This window comes from Eublepharis macularius, chromosome 2 (genome assembly GCF_028583425.1).
Source record: "Eublepharis macularius isolate TG4126 chromosome 2, MPM_Emac_v1.0, whole genome shotgun sequence".
Taxonomy (NCBI): domain Eukaryota; kingdom Metazoa; phylum Chordata; class Lepidosauria; order Squamata; family Eublepharidae; genus Eublepharis; species Eublepharis macularius.
In genome coordinates, this window is record NC_072791.1 from 22,898,873 (window position 1) to 22,917,746 (window position 18,874).

The 18,874-nt window shown below is 43.6% G+C and overlaps 1 protein-coding gene across 1 annotated transcript; it reads left to right on the forward strand.

Moving 5' to 3' along the window:
• The first annotated feature begins 1,959 nt into the window (after positions 1 to 1,959).
• On the forward strand, positions 1,960 to 16,875 carry LOC129324897 (uncharacterized). Its single transcript, XM_054972339.1, has 4 exons — positions 1,960 to 2,412; positions 13,803 to 13,856; positions 14,685 to 14,747; positions 16,295 to 16,875. Exons 1-4 carry the CDS (start codon positions 1,960 to 1,962, stop codon positions 16,823 to 16,825), a joined length of 1,101 nt encoding a protein of 366 aa, XP_054828314.1. The 3' UTR covers positions 16,826 to 16,875.
• The last annotated feature ends 1,999 nt before the right edge of the window (positions 16,876 to 18,874 follow it).

The window sequence follows — 18,874 nt, forward strand, 5'->3', positions numbered from 1 at the left end:
TCAGGCTATACCCTGCCGCCTTCTGTCCCACTCAGTTCTATTAAGTGGAGCTTATTCCAGGAAAGCATTACTCGGATGTCACTCTTTTCTTGACATTGGGTTGGATCCAGCACACAGTTACTGCTTGCACGAGATTTCTTGCACAAGTGGAAAGAGAAAGATAGTGGAAACCGCATGCTCTGCGTCAGACTTATTGTATCCCCACTTGCCTTTGTGCTTGCTCAAGATCTTGTGCTTCTAATTATAGGGCAGTATTTTATTTATTCATTTACTTTATTTATAACCAGGGGTTTTTTTCTGGGAAAAGAGGTGGTGGAACTCAGTGGGTTGCCCTCGGAGAAAATGGTCACATGGCTGGTGGCCCCGCCCCCTGATCTCCAGACAGAGGGGAGTTTAGATTGCCCTCCGCACCGCTGAGCAGTGTGGAGGGCAATCTAAACTCCCCTCTGTCTGGAGATCAGGGGGCGGGGCCACCAGCCATGTGACCATTTTCAAGAGGTTCTGGAACTCCATTCCCCCGCGTTCCCCCTGAAAAAAAGCCCTGTTTATACCCCATCTTCCCCCCTAAGCTACTATCCAAGCTCAGGGAGATTCGCCTTTCTCCTTCTGTCACTGTCTTCTACCAGCAGGTGAAGACTTTTTCATTTCATTTGGCATCTCCCCAGTAAACTCTTATTAGCCTTCCTCCTGGTTGTATTTGTTTATATGTTAATATTTCTTACTGTATATATATATATATATAAATTTATATATATATATATATAAATTTTAATGTAATTTTAACGTAATTTTTAAAAAGTAATTTTAATGTTTTAATTATTTGTTGTTTGCTGCCTTAGGGACCTGTTTTGGGTGGAAAGGTAGCATATAAACATTTTAAGCAAACAAACAAACAAATAATTCTTAGTTTGCTACCCTTCATCATCAATATGGGAATAATAATTCTGGACTACCTGACAGGGTTGTTGGAGGAATTGTGTTATATAGAGTGTTTTATATGCTCAAAGTGACTCAAAGTGATACATAAATGTAGCTATAATTTTTATAGTACCTAACTAAGTTCTAGTATTACAGGAGAGGAGAGAAAAATCTCTATCCATTTTCTCCACCCTATGCATAATTCTATAAACCGTTATCATGTCTCCCTTCTTTAGCATTCTTTTTCTAAACTAAAAAGTCCCAGGCACTTCAAGCTCCAACCCCTTGATCATCTTGGTTGCCCTCTTCTGAAGTTCCAACTCTGCAATATCCTTTTTGAGATCCAGCAACAAGAACTATACACAGAATTCCAAATTAGGCTACCCCGTGGCTTTGAGTTGCCATGCCTGCAACCCTCAGGAGATTTGGGAGGACACAGAGTGAGGGGGGAAGATATTACATACGTGTTGACATCACTTCTGGTAAAACCCCAGAAATGACATCACAGACATTCTAGGATTTCACCAATATTTATGGGAGAGAGAGCTGAAATCCCAGTTTCAGATGGGTCTGCAGTAGAAAAGCAAGATTCGAGTCCAGTAGCACTCCTAGAGCATCGGTGATATCACTTCCAGGTTTTTGCTGGAAGTGACATCAACATATACACAAAGTTGCCCCTCCCCTATTTCCCTTCCACTGTTCATTTGATCAGCAGTGGTGGCAGGAGATCTCCCACCATAGTGGCTGAGTTAGCAAGCCTATGTGGCTCTGTATAGGGCATTGTAATATTTACCATTTTATTCTAAATCCCTTTTCTAACAATCTCCAACTTGGAGCTTGCTTTTTTCACCATTGCTGCATACTGAGATACCATTTCAACTGAGCCTTGGTTCTATGTATACATGATGGCACTTAGTGTTTGTTTCGTTCTGGTAGCTTTCAGATTCCAGTGGTAGATGCTGGGAAGACTTGGAAACTCATCCTGAGAGTACAGTGGACTCTGTTAATGTCAGGAAACATCCAAAAGCTAATTCTTCCATCATGAACAAGACAGAATTGGAAGCTGCCTTGCCTTCAGAAGAACAAACATCCTTCCAGAAAGCTGCAATATGGGTGTCAACAGGAAGACACGGCGACATTGACATGGAAGTGGCCAACAGCTTCCACAGAGTAAATGAAAGACTCTGTGCTGGTGCTAGATTTAATCTGCCCCAAAGATCTTCTGGGCCTTCTGACCATCCTAAGGGCTTGGGGGTCTTCGAGGGAGCAGCAGACATGGTGATTGATCCTGCTTTACTCATGGATATTGACCCTTTGGATTCTGCAGGACTCCCGCAAAATCTGGTTGAGAATCCCTCCTCTCAGCCCCTGCTAGCAGCATCTGATGGTGACATCATCATGCACGATGAAACGGGCACCAGAAAGACCAAAGAGAGACCCATCCTAGAGCGGGTTGGGGAAACTCTGAGGAAGCAGAAACTGCGTGCAACACAGGTTTGAGGTAGAAAAGTGGGATTGCTGCCGATATTACGTGTTAACACAATAAATCACAGTGGGTGCATTGAGCAGAGCATGGGTGGAGAAGACAACTTTCCTTTTCCTGCCTTTGGCTCAAAAGAAGGCTCCAGGGCTGGGTGAGTGGTAGGAGACAAGCCTTTATCCAGTGGTTTCTGACTGGGATCCTATGGACATTTCTGCTATAGTAGACTCTCTGCTTTAGAGGGAGCTTCCTTTTCTGCTAAAATTTCCTTTTGCACAAGGGCTCATTGAAACACCTTGCACAAATGGAAAATGACGTGGAAGACGAAGCGTGCTTCATAGTCCAGACTGTCTAGCATGCATAGAACTTGTTCAGAGGATTCAAGCTTCTATCATCGCCTTTCTGTGGGGTCCAGAAACTCCCATGGGCCACAAGGGTTAGCAGCAACTATTCAAGACAAGATGCCTTTGCCCTCCAAAGAAGTATTAGACCCAGCACCCAAGAAGTCTTCACTTGGGTTGGGGAGGCAGGAAGCAGCTTCCTCGTTCTGTTTCAAGATCATGGTAATGCCCATATAGCCACTCAGATCTGGCTCCTTTAGGACCGTCTGAGAAGCCAGAAGAGGTTCAGAGCGGCTGCTTCCTCCCCTTGCTTAGGAATTTGGGTTTCAAGGACAGATGCAAAAGAGTTGGCCCACAGAAGCAGCAGCAGATATGTTCACTCAGATAAAAAGATGAATGGGCGCAAGGGCAGCATCTTTTATAAGAATTCCCTCCATCCCTTATATCGATCCCATGTTCAACTCAACTTCTATTTATTCACACATCTGCTCCACTCTTTTATAAGGTGTTCCGTGGGTGGAGGGGGAAGAGAGGATGGGAGAATCCTTTATACATGGAAGGAAAGCCTTCTCTTCCTCTTCAGCGGCCATAGTGGAAGTGAGCTGGGTTGCGGAGGGGGCAGTGCTCTAAACAAAGGAAGGCACAAGGAGTGGGTGGGGAGGGTTTGGATCCTCTCCTGTCTGCATTCCTTTCCACATCAAAAATAGACTGTCCTGTTCACTTCCTGCTTTATACATGAAGGAGAGACATGCAAATAAGTACACATGGCCAACACTTCAGGTCTCCTTTGGCTCTTAGGATTTCTGTTTGTGCAGCCTGATTCTTATACATCCATCCAGCACTTTTCTCCCTAATGGGCATGCAAGCATTGCTCTTTCATCATCTGTTTTACCCTCACAACTATGACTCTGTGGGCGGAGATGCTGTGACTGGCTCAAGGTCACCCAGTGACTTTCCATGGCAGAGAGGGAATTTGACCCTGGTTATTCCAGATCCAAGTCTGATACTCTAACCACTACACAATGCTGCTGTGGTAGCTATGCCCAGGCATCTCACCTCCAAGCAGAACAGCATAATGGGAAGTGGCATGAGGAATAACCTAATTCTCCCCTCTGCATGGAGAAAAGAATGTCTATGACTGTCATGGAAAGAATGGTATATACTCACATATGCCACTTAAAAAATCTCTTTCAGCCCCACTTCCCTGATAATGTAAACACACAAAGGCTGTTTTAAATGCACTTTTATCAGGTTTCTGATTCCCCTGATGCCCAGGTAGGAAGATTGTGTATACACAAGTCTTGTCAGATCTTGGAAGCTAAGCAGGGTCAGTGACCACCGAGGAAGACTTTGCAGAGGAAGGCAGTGGCAAACCACCTCTGCTTCTTCTTCTTTTTTTAAAAAAATAATTTTTATTCAATTTTAGAACCGTAACAATAATCAAACAACAAACCAATATAATACATTGCATTTACAAATATTAACACAGTGCTTCAACTTTAATACATCAACAATGATTGGTGTGAAGAGGGTGGTTGCAGATCTCTTGCTTTTATGTATTCGTAAAATGGGATCCATTTTCCCCAGAAGTTTGATCCCGAAGATTGGTATTCTGTCTGATGTAGATTGTCAGTTACTTTTTCCATTATCAAATGGTTCCAGATTTTTAATGAAGTACTGACATTAGACAACTGGGAAAAAGTATGGGCATCAAAATTAAATAAATCTACAACTATATTAACTAAAATACAAAGCTATAAAATTATACACAGGTGGTACCTAACACCCAAAAAAATCTCCTTAATGTACTCTTCAGCATCATCCTCTTGTTGGAAGAAATACAACAATGAGGGTAATTTTGCTCACTGTTGGTGGGAATGTCCCTTGATATCTCAATTTTGGTCAGAAATACTAAATATTATTAAGGAAATAACAGGGTACAGTGTCCCTATGTCGCCAAAAGTAATCTTCTTGGGACTGTGGGATCAGACACCAATCCCAAACGTTAGAAGAGACCTTATCAACTCTCTCCTGGTGGCAGCTAGGAGTGCAATAGCAACCAAATGGAAAGACCACCTACTACCACCTCTGCTTTTCACTTGCCTTGAAAGCCCCTTGCTGGGGTAGCCATAAGTCGGTTGTGGCTTGACAGCACATATGCATGCACCCAGATGTGTGTGTTGGGGTAAGGCCAAATCTGGAAAAAGCTCTCATAGCCCTTCTGAACCCACAAAACCAAGGACCAAAGTCCAAGATGCAACAGAAGCATGTAAGCCTGTTCTGTTATATTTAAATAAATTGAATTTACATTTTGAATTTGTAAACATATCTCTAGACATTGAACCTGGCCCTCGGGACTCTGGGGTTTACAAGCAGCTCAGAAGTAATCAAGAAAAGCAAATCAGAAGAAATACCACCAATTTTTTTTTAAGTACAATGTACCGATTCCTAGATTTATTCCACATTGAATGTAATTGGTGCTGCCTAGATAATATTAACATCTGTCCCCTAAGAGATCTGTTCTATTATGGAGACATGAGAACTACCTTTCTGATGAAAGCAAGAGTAATAATAAGGCCAGTTTTAATCAGCTTTGTCAATTATTATAATAGCTTCTCAGAATGTGGGTGCACTTCCGAGCGAGAAACATCTGCTATGGCTTCTGCAAGATCCAGCAGATAATTTCCTCAGGGGAACAACAAAGATATACTGGATAAAAAGTTATAAATAACAAATAATAGCACGAATGATGCCAGTTTCAAATATGTACGTATGTGTCGTCAAATTGCAACTGGCTTATGGCAACACCAGCAAGGGATTTTCAAGGCACGCGAGGAGCAGAAGTGGTTTGCTGTTGCCTTCCTCTGCAGAGTCTTCCTTGGTGGATCTCCCATCCGAGTACTGACCCTGCTTAGCTACTGAGATCTGACAAGGTCAGGCTATACCACACCACCTCCCCACCAGCTTCCAATACAGCTACACAAATGCATGTGATTACTACAATATGTGCACAACAAGTCAAAGTATTACAGAAACACAGAGATTCTAAACTCTTACCATCCTAAGGTCAAGATCCAGGGCTCATTTCGAGGGGGAACGCACAGGAACGCAGTTCCGGCAGTTCCCCAAAGAGGTCACATGTCATGTGGCCCTGCCCACCTGACTCTCTGCCATTTTGGGCCCATTTCTTCCTGGATTGGGGCCGAAACGGCCCGGATCGGGCCTCTGACAGGTGGTGGATCACTCTCCTGTTCAGCCGAGGCCTGATCCTGACCATTTTGGGCCCCTTTTCAACCATTTTCAGCCCCTTTTTGCCATTTTGGGCCCAATTTCAGCCCTGAATAGCCAGGATTGGGTCCAAAACAGCCAGGATAGGTGATCTCAGGGGTGTGGCATATGCAAATCAGTTATGCTAATGACACATTTCCGGTGATGGCAAAGGCCTGACTACCTTTATTAGGTATTTGGTATCTCATCTCTTTTTAATCAGCTACACAGAGCCTGGGAGGACAGCGGGATTTTTTCTGGTATGATTATGTGGTGGCCTGTTTCATTTGGAAATGAGCTGTGCAACAGAAAAATGCAGATTTGAATTTAGCTTCAGGTTTGGAAAAGTCAGTTTCCTCTGAGCTACAGATAGAGGCTGAATTTGCCGGCTGAAAGGGGGCAACCAGTACTGGAGATATTTGATGGAAAAGAAGCTCCATCCTTGACAACATTGGCAGCTTGCTGGATAAGAACATTTTAACTTTAAAAAAGTAGAAATCCTGGCGGTAAAACTGTTTCCTCTCTTAGTACAAGTGGTGCTGAGAAAAAGAATTTGTACTTGAGTGTCAAGAAAGAAATGAACCTTTTAGAAGACATCTTTAAGCTATTTCCATGTTATAAGGAGAGACATAATAGTCTGCTTCCATTCAGAAGTTTTTCTCTGTTTTTGCTTCCAAACTGGAGCACTTTTCTGAAAAGCCCCCACATTACACCAAACTGTAATTGTTTCCTGTCCTCACTACCTTCTGTCTCAACTTTGCACCAATTTTTAAGAAAAACATGTAATCCAAACATGTTGTTATGCTGTCTGGAGGTGTGCATTTTAAAGGACTTGGCCAAAACACTGTAGTTTTCCTTAGGCCAGCGAAACACTTAGGGGACAGCATTTTCCCCAGAGTACCATCAGAGGGTTATTTTTAAAAAGTAATTGCTAATAGAGGTATATAAAATTACAGATTTTTTAAAAAGGCCCTCAAAAAGCTTGCTGGTGGCATGCTGGAAGCAAGAAGGATGTAGAGGAAATGGTGGCTGATAAGAGGAAAGTGTGCAGAAATCGCCTGTGTGGAAGCTGTGTTTCCAGTGCTAACAAGTATTTGCAGCAGCAATGACTGCAGCATGGAGAATTCACAATGTGTAGGGCACAGCCAAACCAAACTATTTCAAATGGGATTTACAAGTCTTCCAGGAATAGAATCATCACCTCCTGCATTCTAAAGATGTTATGGGTATGCTACGGGTTATGCTACTGCTCACAGGTAGCCAAAGTCAGAAGGAAGCAGAAGCAGGCTAAGAAACTGGGTCCGTTGTATGGTGGGATAAGCAAAGCTACCTAGCAGCCTAAGGGGGAACTGCCCCTACTGGAAAATCCAGGAGGGGGTGAGCCATACTGACCTCTCCCCAAATTAACAACTGTACAATGGACGTGATGTTCAGCCATGACCTGCGTTGTCTTAAAGGAGCAGGAAATATATTAGCGCTCCAGAGCTCCCATTTCTAGTACCTATTCTCCCCTGCTGGCCAGGTAAGAGGTGGTGTGGGAGGGGGCTGGGAGGGGGGGATCCGGCACCCCAAGTGGGGGTCCTGGGAACCCTGTGCAGTATATCAGTAAATTGATATTCTAGAGATTTTTTTAAATTACAAAAGTCCTGGTGGTCCTGGCTGGGGGTGGGCGGGCGGGCGGGTAGCCACTTCTGAGGGATTGGGGTTGGGAAACTGTGGGGAAACCAGAAAAGAATGCTTTATAAATGGTCTGGAAACTTAAAAGTACTTTGAAGAAAATCAGAAACACACAGCATGCTTGAAAAATTGAAAGAAAGGGGTTTTCATAACAAAATGCCTCAACCCTGCATTGCAAAATGGGACACAATCGATTTTATGTGAAAAAGTTTAAAAAAATCAGTTAGCAATTAACAGCCCAAATGGTTGTGACTGAAAAGGCACAAAAAAACCCCCTATCAGCAACCAGCAGCCAAAACAATTTACAAATGCAGTGTGGAAGGGGCCAGAAGTGCAAGACTTGGGAGCAGTATCAGCACCATTTTTTTGCTTCTAGATGGTTATCTATTCTGCTTCAGAAAAGAAACAAAAAACCAGAGACTTGTGGTACTTGAACATCTAACAGCGAAACTTTTCATAGCATGGAGGGAAGTAACATCACCTGGTAAATAAAAATCCCAGTAATCCTTTATTAAAGGGGCATGACGTTTGGTGTAGTGGTTAAGAGCGTGAGACTCTAATTTGGAGAACTGGTGTGATTCCCCATTTCTCCACTTGAAGCCAGCTGGGTGACCTTGGATCAGTCACAGCTTCTAGAAGCTCTCTCAGCCCCACCTCACAGTGTATCTGTTGTGGGAATAATAATAACGCAGACTTGTTAACTGCTCTGAGTGTGGTGTTAAGTTGCCCTGAAAGGCAGTATATAAATTGAATGTTGTTGTTATTATTATTCTCCAGGTAGTTGGCAACCCTAGTTCACAGCATTGAGACATTATCATAGAAAGCTTTACCTGATGATATATTTTTTTCCTGTTCAATACACACTTGCTTATGTTAATGTCTTTTTTACCTTCATCTATTTAGCTCAGTGCTAGTCAGTACTGAGAAAGGCCTGAAGATATTCAAGTGGGACCTAATTTTAAGAAGGCCCAAGCCAGCCCTCAGGTGCAAAGAAATACAAGGTTCTTTCTACTACTTTTGTTATGTAGAAAAGGGGAATTTCAGCAGCTGTCGCCCTGGAGATGCCAACTGCCTAGAGAAAAAAAATGTCCTGTCCCTTTAATGCAGGTATAAGGGGACTTTTTTTACCAAGTGATGTTATTTACCTCAGTGTCATGAAAAGCTTCAGCAGCCCATCTCCACACATTAAGCCCATATTAAAAGGACAGGACATTTTCTTTTGTCCAGGCCTGTTGGCAACCTTACAGCAGACAGGTTGTTATCCGCCCTAAGCCCGCTTGCAGGGAGGGCGGAATACAAATATGAAATAAATAAATAAACAAACAAATAAATAAAACAGCTATATTTCTGCCTCTTGTGTAGTAGCTGTTAAATGGGTCAGTCACAGCTTCTAGGAGCTCTCACAGCCCCACCCAGGCTGATTATTGTTGTGGGGATAATAATAACATACTTTGTAAACTGCTCTGAGTGGGCATTAAGTTGTCCTGAAGGGCAGTATATAAATCAAATGTTGTTGTTGTTATAATTATTATGTACAGGATCCTAGCTCACCCCCTCTAAAGGAAGAGGCCATAAACCACTGTTAATCTGAAAAGTAGAGAAAGAACTAGTAGCTTCTTCTCATAAGTGGCTCCTCCTCACCTTTTCTCCCTTTAGCAGAATCTGAGATTAAAGCTGTGCTCATTTGATACTTTGAATATGGAAGCCTAGAGGAATCCCAAAGAGGGCCCAGGTGCAAGTAGTTGGTGTAAAGAAGCATTAAAGGGGAAGGGGGAGGTGAGGGAAGAAGTGACTTCATTGCAGCTGCAGAGTGCTGGAAACTGAGAGAGTAAAGGTGGTATCTATGGAGCAAAGGAAACGCCGAAGGAAGAAGTGCTACAGACGGAAGCCAATGGAAGGTATGAGGGAGAGGACAGTTCTGCGCGGGCAATAGTCTTAACCTTTTCTAAAAAGGTTCTAAAAAGAGTTTGTTTGATGTTTCTCTGCTGTTTCATAACTTTTTTTGTCCTTGTCCAAGAAGCTCAGGGTAGTATGTATAGTTCTCTCCCTTACTGTGTCTCCACAACAATCTTGTGAAGGCGGGGGAGAGAATTTGGTTGACTCTTAAAACAATACATTGGATGAAATGCACAGCTGTACAAATGAGTACCCAGTTTCCTCGGGGTAAAGTGTAGATGACTGGGGAAGGCAATGGTAAACCATCCTGTACAAAGTCTGCCAAGATGTGACGTCCCCCCATGGGTCAGTAATGACTCGGTGCTTGCACAAGGGACTACCTTTACAAAAATGAATGAGGTCAATAAAAGCCAATGCAACTAACAAAAACCAACTGAGCAATAAAAGTAGCAGCAGTAAACAAATTTACTAAGCAATACATATGCAATACATAATAGAACAAATAAACAGCAGAACAAATAAATAAGAACAATGAACAACAATGGATCTGAGAGACACAGGTTTGAATCCGTGCTCTGCTAGGGAATCTTGCTGGGTGACGTGGGCCAGTCACACCCTCTCAGTCTAACCTTCCTCAGAGTCTAACCTGTGAGAATAAAATGGCGGAGAGAACAAAGTAAGCTGCTCTGCGTCCACACTGGGGAGAAAGGCAGGGTATAAATTAAGTAAATAAATAAAATGAAATGCTTGGGTGAATGAGAATATTTTTATTTCGGCAGAATATCACATAACAAGTTTCAGTTTAAGGTTAACAAATTCATATTTTAACACAGTGGAATTGAATTCTAATTAAGTGTGACTGGGGTGAACTACTACTTGATTTTTTCTGTCCACTTTAGAAATGGGAAGAAGGTGTCTCTCAGATTTCTAAGTGACTTTGGGGATGGTAACATATAAAACAGAATGGTAAAGCACAGTCAATAATTATGAAGCTATTTTGCAGACATTTTGAAGAAGTAGATCTCATTGGATCAAATAGTTCTCTGTAGAGAGGGCCAAGATTATTAATGTTCCGAGCCACATATGGTCTTCAAAAGATGGAGGCCTGTAAGAATAAATTTTTCTCTCAATACTTCTCTGTATGTACAATAAAAAGAGAGGCAAGTATGGATAAAGGTCTTTCCTCAGTTCTGCAGCTAATCACTGGTTGCAGGTTGTCGTTGTCAGAGGATTAATACCAGAGCTAATGGCAGCTGCACACAGACAGGAAAACAAATCTTGCTGAAAGAGAAAAAAAATGTTTGAACATTCTACCCAGGGCTTTTTTTCTGGGAAAAGAGGTGGTGGAACTCAGTGGCTTGCCCTCGGAGAAAATGGTCACATGGCCGGTGGCCCCGCCCCCTGATCTCCAGACAGAGGGGAGTTTAGATTGACCTCCATGCCGCTCAGCAGCACAGAAAGCAATCTAAACTCCCCTCTGTCTGGAGATCAGGGGGTAGGGCCATTTTCAAGAGGTTCCAGAACTCCGTTCCACTGCGTTCCCGCTGAAAAAAAGCCCTGATTCTACGTTTAGAACAGGGCCCCTGACTTTTTCAAAACTATGGGCACTTCGGGAATTCTAGTGATAAAGTCATCACAAAATGGTTGTCAAATTGGCAACAGCCACAAAATGGCTGCCATTATGGTCTGGAATTAGCCCCGCATGAAGCATGGCAGCATGCCCATGGCCAGCGTGATGATGTCACTTCCCTGAAGTGACATCATCTCACAGGCACTGGGAGCACGTGTGCGGAGAGACTCATAAAAGGCAGAAGGTAAATGTCAGGTCCTCCCCTCTCGCTGGGAGGGTAAGGGGACCTGGGAACCTTACACAAAATGTTGGAGGCTGCAAACCAAACACCCTCCTACACAGAGGCAACAGCATACTGTTACCACATCTAGAGTTACCAATCTGATAGTGGTATGGTGACTGATCTCTGAACTACAGACATCAGTTTCCTTGGAGGAAATGGCAGTTTGGCGGCTGGACTTTATGGCATCTAATTCCGTATGACCTCCCTCCTCTCCTCAAGCTGCCCTCTCCAGGCATTGCTGCCAAATCTCCAGGAATAGCCCAAGCTACGGTTAGCAATAGCAACCTTAACCACAGCATGAGATCAGAGCTTGTGCCCATATTTTTATGAGTTGTATATTGTGTCCCTCAGCTTGTGTGTGTTTTCAGTTCATATTTTGTACTCTGCAGTACACAAAAACTATATAAGTGTTAACATAATGTTTAATTAAATTCCTATAAGCAAAGTGCGGGTGGCAGAGGGAGGGGGAAAATCCATCAATCATTGTCTGGCCTAACAAGTGATTTTTTTCTAACCAAAATCTCTTCTCTCTCCCCCTTCCCTGTTCTGCAGTAGACCTGCTTGAATCAGTAAACTCTGAAAAAAGATATGCTGATGTGGAGCAATTAGCTCACAAGTACACGGTAAAATTCTCTTTATTTTAAAATAATTTTTTATTTTACAGAATTTATACCTCCTATTTCTGCCTTCATAAGGGCCATGAAGGTGTCTAACAAATAGGATTGTCAGATGGTCTCTGGCCCAATACCAGATCCTAGGGAGGGGAGAGGGCAGTACTCACATAATGAATGATCTGGAAGTGATGTCATAATACCAGGCCACACGGGCCCCAGTACCCCAGTGTCTTGGTAGCAGGGCCTCATAGCCTGGGGCAGGCAGTGGGGAGCTGGCCTGGCCAGTCTAGCCCTCCTGGGGCTCCCCTCAATGGGAAGTTGAGAGGCAGGGGCACCATGGGCCCAGCCTGCAAGCATTGCTGGCTCCTGGGGTTGCCAGCTCCAGGTTTGAAATTCCTGGAGATTTAGGGGATGCAGCCTGGAGACAACAGGGTTTGGGGGGGGGGAGGGACCTTAGCTGGGCATAATTCCATAGAGATCACACCCCAAATCAGCCATTTTCTCCAGGGAAACTGATTTCTCTTGCCTGGAGATCAGTTGTAATTCTGGGAGCTCTCCAGCCACCACCTGGAGGCTGGCAACCCTAGTTGTGGGCCAGCTTCCTCTGTGCTGTGCCGTTCTCTGCTCTTCCTCATCTTCCTTTCCCTCTCTTCTTTCTCCCTCCCCTCCTGCAGTCAGGTGATCACTATTTTCAGGACATTTCCCCTGGACGGTCCAAGAAAATAGTGGACTGTCTGGGTGAAAATCGAGCACCTGGAAACCCTGCTAACAAATGAAAACACACATAATAAAATCCCATCTTTTAAGACCAACCAAAAATGTTGGCTTAAAAAAAATTGCTTGGCTGATAACAGCTGTTTTGTTTATGGCTCTGAGAACAAGCCGAAGTAGGTCTGCTCAGAAGTAAGCCCCATGTTATTCCTGCTCCCAGGAAAGTGTATCATTTAAATTGGGACCAAGGCAAGAACTGTTTCAAGAAATGGGCCAACGGCTACTTTGGCAGCAGCAGATCCTATCAGTTATATGAGGCTGAAGTTCTAATAAAAATACCATTTGCTACAATTCTCATCAATATTCCTTTAATGTTATGATGGAATATCCCTTTGCTGTGATGGATCCTATGCAGGGCAAGCAGAGCTACACTATGTAAACAAAGCAACTTTCCCATGTCCTCTCCTGCAACCTTCTGTCCTCCCCAAAATTTGCCCCTGTGGGTCAGTGGACCCCTAGGAACTTCATAGAGGCCTGCCCTGAAAGGGGAAGATTGGCAAAAAAAACCCTCCTCCTCCCCCCTACTTGTACGGGCAGAAATGCTTTCTAGCACAGGGCAGAGAGAGGATCCAGCCTTTGCAATGGAAACCCCTTCAATTTTAGACCAGAAGCACCATAAGGCCTATGAAGGTACGCTACTGTAATCTGTGTGAGGGTTCAGCAGGGCTTTTTTTCAGCTGAAATGCGGTGGAGTGGAGTTCCAGAACCTCTTGAAAACGGTCACATGGCTGGTGGCCCCGCCCCCTGATCTCCAGACAGAGGGGCGTTTAGATTGCCCTCCACACTGCTCAGCGGCGCGGAGGGCAATCTAAACTCCCCTCTGTCTGGAGATCAGGGGGTGGGGCCACCAGCCATGTGACCGTTTTCTCCGAGGGCAACCCACTGAGTTCCACCACCTCTTTTCCCAGAAAAAAAACCCTGGGGTTCAGTAAACAAAACAAAATATCCCTTGATGTTAATTGGCCTCTGTTTCTCTTGGTTGTAGCAAAAATGCAGAGTAGAGTCCAGCACTGATTCTGAATCTGACGCTAACATAGAGGTAATGCACCTGTTTGAAGCACTGAAATGTTATAGTTCTGTTTCCTAGGACTCCAGATTCCAGATGGGAAGTTGCATTTTTTTTTTATCTTACCACCTGAAGTAAAATGGGAGCCTGGAGGCACCTTAAAGGCTAGCAGAGTTTATTCCTGTGAGTTAAGTTGCAGCTGACTTAGGGTAACCACTTCTGGGGTTTCCAAGGCGAGAGATGTTCAGAGGTAGTTGGTCATTGCTTACCTCTGTTTTCCGGTCCCTGGTAAAGGCTTTATTTGGTGTGGTTTTATTGGTCTTGTTTTATTGCTTGATTTGTTTTACTGACTTATTTTCTTGTTTTAGCTGTGAGCTGCCTTGAGCCAGTCCGGAGAGGTGGCATATACATTTTCTAAATACATTATAAAACATTGACCGTAAGTTTTCAGGAAGTCCATGATCTGTAACTGAGAATTAGTGGACAGTTATTAGTGGTCAACACACAAGGCAGACATTGAGAAGTTAATTTCTAAGGTGAAATCTCCAAAGCCTATTGTTTATGTTAGATTCTTTGTTACAGATGTGCAAAACCAGACTTGTTTTAATGTCATGTGTGTGAATGTTACCCGCTGGAAGAAGCTCTGTCACACTGGTTTGGATGGGTCTTTTTCCCCATCCAGAGTATGAATAATAGGATAAAATCCTTTACTCTATATCCCAATGTTCAATTGTTAACAAATGGGTGGTTTGCATTCATTTAATATTAATTTGAACATTAAACAGTCAATTCTCACTATTGAAAATTACATGGGAGCTCCATGCCCTGCAGATATCTGAAAGTGAGTCTTGCCTAAAACAGGTTCTGTCCAACTGTTCCTTTCCAGGAGGGTCTCTTAAGAAAACAACTTACAAAAAACTTCAAGTAAGTTTTCTATTTATTTCTTAAAATAATTCTATCAAGTTTTTCAGTGTAAACAAGCATTAAAAAGTGAAAGGAACTTCTGCCCAGTCCTCAGAAAGTGGGGGGAAAACTCCTTTCTCTTCCATTCCCCAAAAAATAGAATTCAGAGGCACTCAATGAAATTGATGGGCAGTAAATTCAGGATAGAAGTACTTCTTCATATAACATAATGTGGAACTCACTGCCACAGGATGTAGTGATGATGACCACACGAGGGGATTAGACAAATTCATAGAGGATACCTATTAGTCACAATAGCTGAATGGAATCTCCTTATTTTTAGACAGTATATTATCGAATCATTTATTTACTTATTTATTTACATTTATACCCAGCCTTTCTTTCTAATGGTGACTAGAGATGAGCACAAACCGAAATATGAACCAAAATTAAGAACGAACCAGGCCAGTTCGTGGTTTGCAAACCACGGTTCGTCAGATCCCATTTCTGACGAACCGCCACAAACTTTTAGGCTGGTTTGTTTGGTTCGCATTTTGGTTTGTCACTGCAGACAGTTGGTGCCAATCAATCAGTTTCCTAGGCAACAGGGGATGGACTTCCTGCAGACTTTCTGCTGACCCGGAAGTGATGATTTTCTGACCTGGATGTGACATTTTCATGAACCAAATGAATCAGTTTGCGAACCAGGGGTAGGTTTGTGAAAGTTTGTGGTTCATGGTTCGTGAAATTTGACAAACCATGAACCACATGGTTTGGTTTTTTCCCGGTTTGTGCCCATCTCTAATGGGGACCCAAAGTGATACTTTGTCCTCCTCTCCACTTTATTCTCTCAACAATCCTGTGAGGTAGGTTAGACTGAGAGTGTGTGACTTGCCTGAAGTTACCCAGCAAGCTTCAGTGGCAGAGTGGAGATCTGAACCTGGCTCCACCAGATCCTGTCTGACACTCTAACCATTACACCATGCTGGCTGTGAGAGTGTGGGCAGCAGAAGATGGAGGCTTTCTTCTCTGTCCTTCTGTTGGGAGGCCTCTCAGGGCATCTGCTCAGCTGCTGTGGGAAACAGTAGGTAATATGAAAGGCCTCTGACCAGTGTTTCTTGGCACCTGCTTGCTCTTTGCATCTCCTTATCAAAGCAAAGATGTCTTTCCTATACTCCACTGAGCCAGGAGGTGCTTCAGAAGAGCACAGGAGGCATTGTTTTGTATCTGCTGAGAGTACCCATTCAGAAATAGTTGCCTTTATGATAGGGAAGTTTTGGGTGGAACCTTGCAATACTTTGAGATTGGTCACAGGCCACATGGTAGCCATTTTGTGATTGGCTCCACTCAACCTGAGGCAGCCATTTTGTTGCTGTGCCTACTACTTACTCTCAAAATTCCCAGTGTGCCCACATGTTCAATAAGTTGGGGAGTAGACAGTACCGATCTTGATAGACCAGTAGTCTGATTCAGTAGAAGGTGACTCCATGTGTGCCGATTTGATAGCAGTTGCTTGCAGTCCTAAGAGATGCAAGTGAAAAAGAATGTACCTCTCTCTGTTGCGGTAGCTCCTGGATCCTTACGATGGTGATTATGAAGGCGTCTCTGGCTCCTCTGACTGTAGTCTGGATTCTGTCGCTGATGTATGTCCCTGGAGGGGGATCCTTCTGAAGCATCCCATCCCCGAGGGTCTGACTGTGGAAGAGAACTTTCTTCTCTCTGCATCACCATACCGGGCAGTCTCTGCTGCAGTCACTCATGAGAGCGATTGTATGAAGCCAGCAGATAACTTAATGCTCATGGAATCTGCAATGGAAGACAATGGGAAAGGTTCGCATTCAGGACTTTCCGGGGAAGCTGAAGTGTACAAAACCGCCGAAGTATTGCAGCTGACAACTGAACCTTCCTGGTTCACAGATCACAATCCGTCCGAATGTTGCGGATTCTCTGATAATGTAGCTCCAGCTTCTGTACTGTGGCCTGTTGTGAGACTGAGTGACAAAAGAGCGTGTGAGGATCCGATCATCAAGCGAAAGCAAGGGCAGCCCGTTCTAGAGTGTGCTGGGGAAAAACTAAGAAAGAAATTGCGAGCAACTTGACATAAACCCAATGTGTGGGAGAGGCTGTTGGTGAATTAGTGCTATCTGCTAGAAAGGGGCCACTGCTTTGTATGGTAAATGACATGTTGTGTCATTTGTGTTGAACATTAAAGACTGCTTTGTGTTGCATTCCTTTTCCTTCGCCTTCTGCTAGAGCATGATGCAAAACTTTCAGTGTAAATGCTTTCTGCAAACCTGAGCTTGATGGATTCATGGCCTGGGGATTGCTAAGGGTGTGTGTGTGTGTCTAAATTCAGGGAAGACTGGGCTGCATGCCCTACACTTTCCTCACGGGCTTGAGAGTGAGGTTGATGACCCATTAGTTTCTCTGCTATTGAGAGCTTCCCAGGAAAAAGTGTTGTGAACTTCTTGCAGGCCCTATTTCACAATTTAGTAGCAGCTGTACCTACAGGCATGCCATCTGTTCATTTTGTCATCCTTGACTTACAGTGAAATCATTTTTTTTTTTTGGTGCAAAGGCAGGTCTGCTGGAGCCAACCAATACAATTTTTAACATGCCACACTTGTCAACTCTGTGTTTTACTGCTGACTCAGTATCTTCCCAGACACTCCCTGCTACCTTTGTATTCTACTCCTCCCAGCTTGAAAGCTGTTTTTCTTCTTCATAATGACTCACCTTTAAGCCTTCTGTCCAAACTGGGGGAGGGGATCCTTTTTGGTAATAAGCCACAGCTGCCTCTTTATCCTGAATGAGTTTTCTTTCTCCTTTAAATATTGGTGAATCTCTGCCAATCTTTCATTTTGAGTTGTGTACAGCTGAGGCACCCATTTGTGTAGCTGCATATCTTGCAAGCTCACGCTAATGGCCATTAAGGAATATTCCCCCTGCTTCAGTTAATGTAAATTATCACTGCTGATTTTTTGCTTGCTCCAGCTGCTGGAGAAAACATTGCTAATCATCCTTTCTACATTACCACCAAGCTGTCTTGTTACCATATGAAAAGACTTGCGGGGAGGGAAGGGAGGGTTTTCCTTCTTTCAAAAGAGCACCTAGATGTATATTCAAACAAGTATGCACAGGTTTTTAAACTGACAGCTTTCCCTTGTCAGTTCTGGGGATGAATGGAAGGAGATGTGCAGCAGTTTTGTACAGTGGTGAATAGGAAGAGCAGCTACATACTTCTGTAGGAGAATAACTCTGCCTTTCTTGCAAGCTTAGAGTGGTAAACGTTGCTTTCTTTCCCTCTGTTTCACCAGAACAGCCTTTGAGGTAGGTTAAGCTGGGTGTATAAGCAGTCCACGCTTACCCAAATGAGCTACATGAAAAGGAAAGGCTTCAACCTGGGCTGCCCCGGTTCTAATCTGACACTAACCCCAGTGGCTGTTTCAGGAGACCTAAACAGTCGTACAGGTAAATAATGCAGGGAAGCTGACATGTTAATACATTTCCCTTTGCAGCCAGGCCAACAGATTTGGTATGCTTCACAGAAACGGTATCAGAGAGATTGGAGAGCCCCTTAAGTGGCAGATGAAATGTGCCTCTAGCATTTTCTGATTGATACCTAATTTTAAAACTTTTTTAAAATAAAGAGCATTTTCTAGCACTTTTCAGTAATCCAAGCAGCACACCGTCACACACACAGTTTAGAGCTTTCAACACTGGATTTAGTTTGATCTTTACTACTTCAAGCAATACGCATCAGGAGAGTGGATACAAGCTAGGAAATAAAAGGGCGCACAAGTTTGACATTGTCTGTTTGTTATACTGCTGTAGCTGGCATGATATTACTATAATGGGGCATGAGCCTTCCTGTGTTAGTCTGTCTGTAGCAGTGGGAAAGAACAAGAGTCCAGTAGCACCTCTAAGACTAACAAAATTTGCAGTAGGGTATGAGCTTTTGTGAGTCACAGCTCACTTCTTCAGATACCTGAAGAAGTGAGCTGTGACTCACAAAAACTCATACCCCGCTACAAATTTTGTTATATATGCCTGTTCCTAAGGTCGCTTAGTCTGAACAGAAGAAAGGCATTTGTCCCACTAGATTTTATCTTGGGTCTCTGTTAGCAGGCGAGGGTGGCATCATTTCA

What these genes read in the sequence shown, in the direction of transcription:
- LOC129324897 (XM_054972339.1), top strand. Translation starts at nt 1,960, where the DNA reads ATGAACAAGACAGAATTGGAAGCTGCCTTGCCTTCAGAAGAACAAACA. An exon ending in AGAAACTGCGTGCAACACAG is followed by an intron (nt 2,413 to 13,802) that starts GTTTGAGGTAGA and finishes TCTTGGTTGTAG; the next exon opens with CAAAAATGCAGAGTAGAGTC. An exon ending in AATCTGACGCTAACATAGAG is followed by an intron (nt 13,857 to 14,684) that starts GTAATGCACCTG and finishes TGCCTAAAACAG; the next exon opens with GTTCTGTCCAACTGTTCCTT.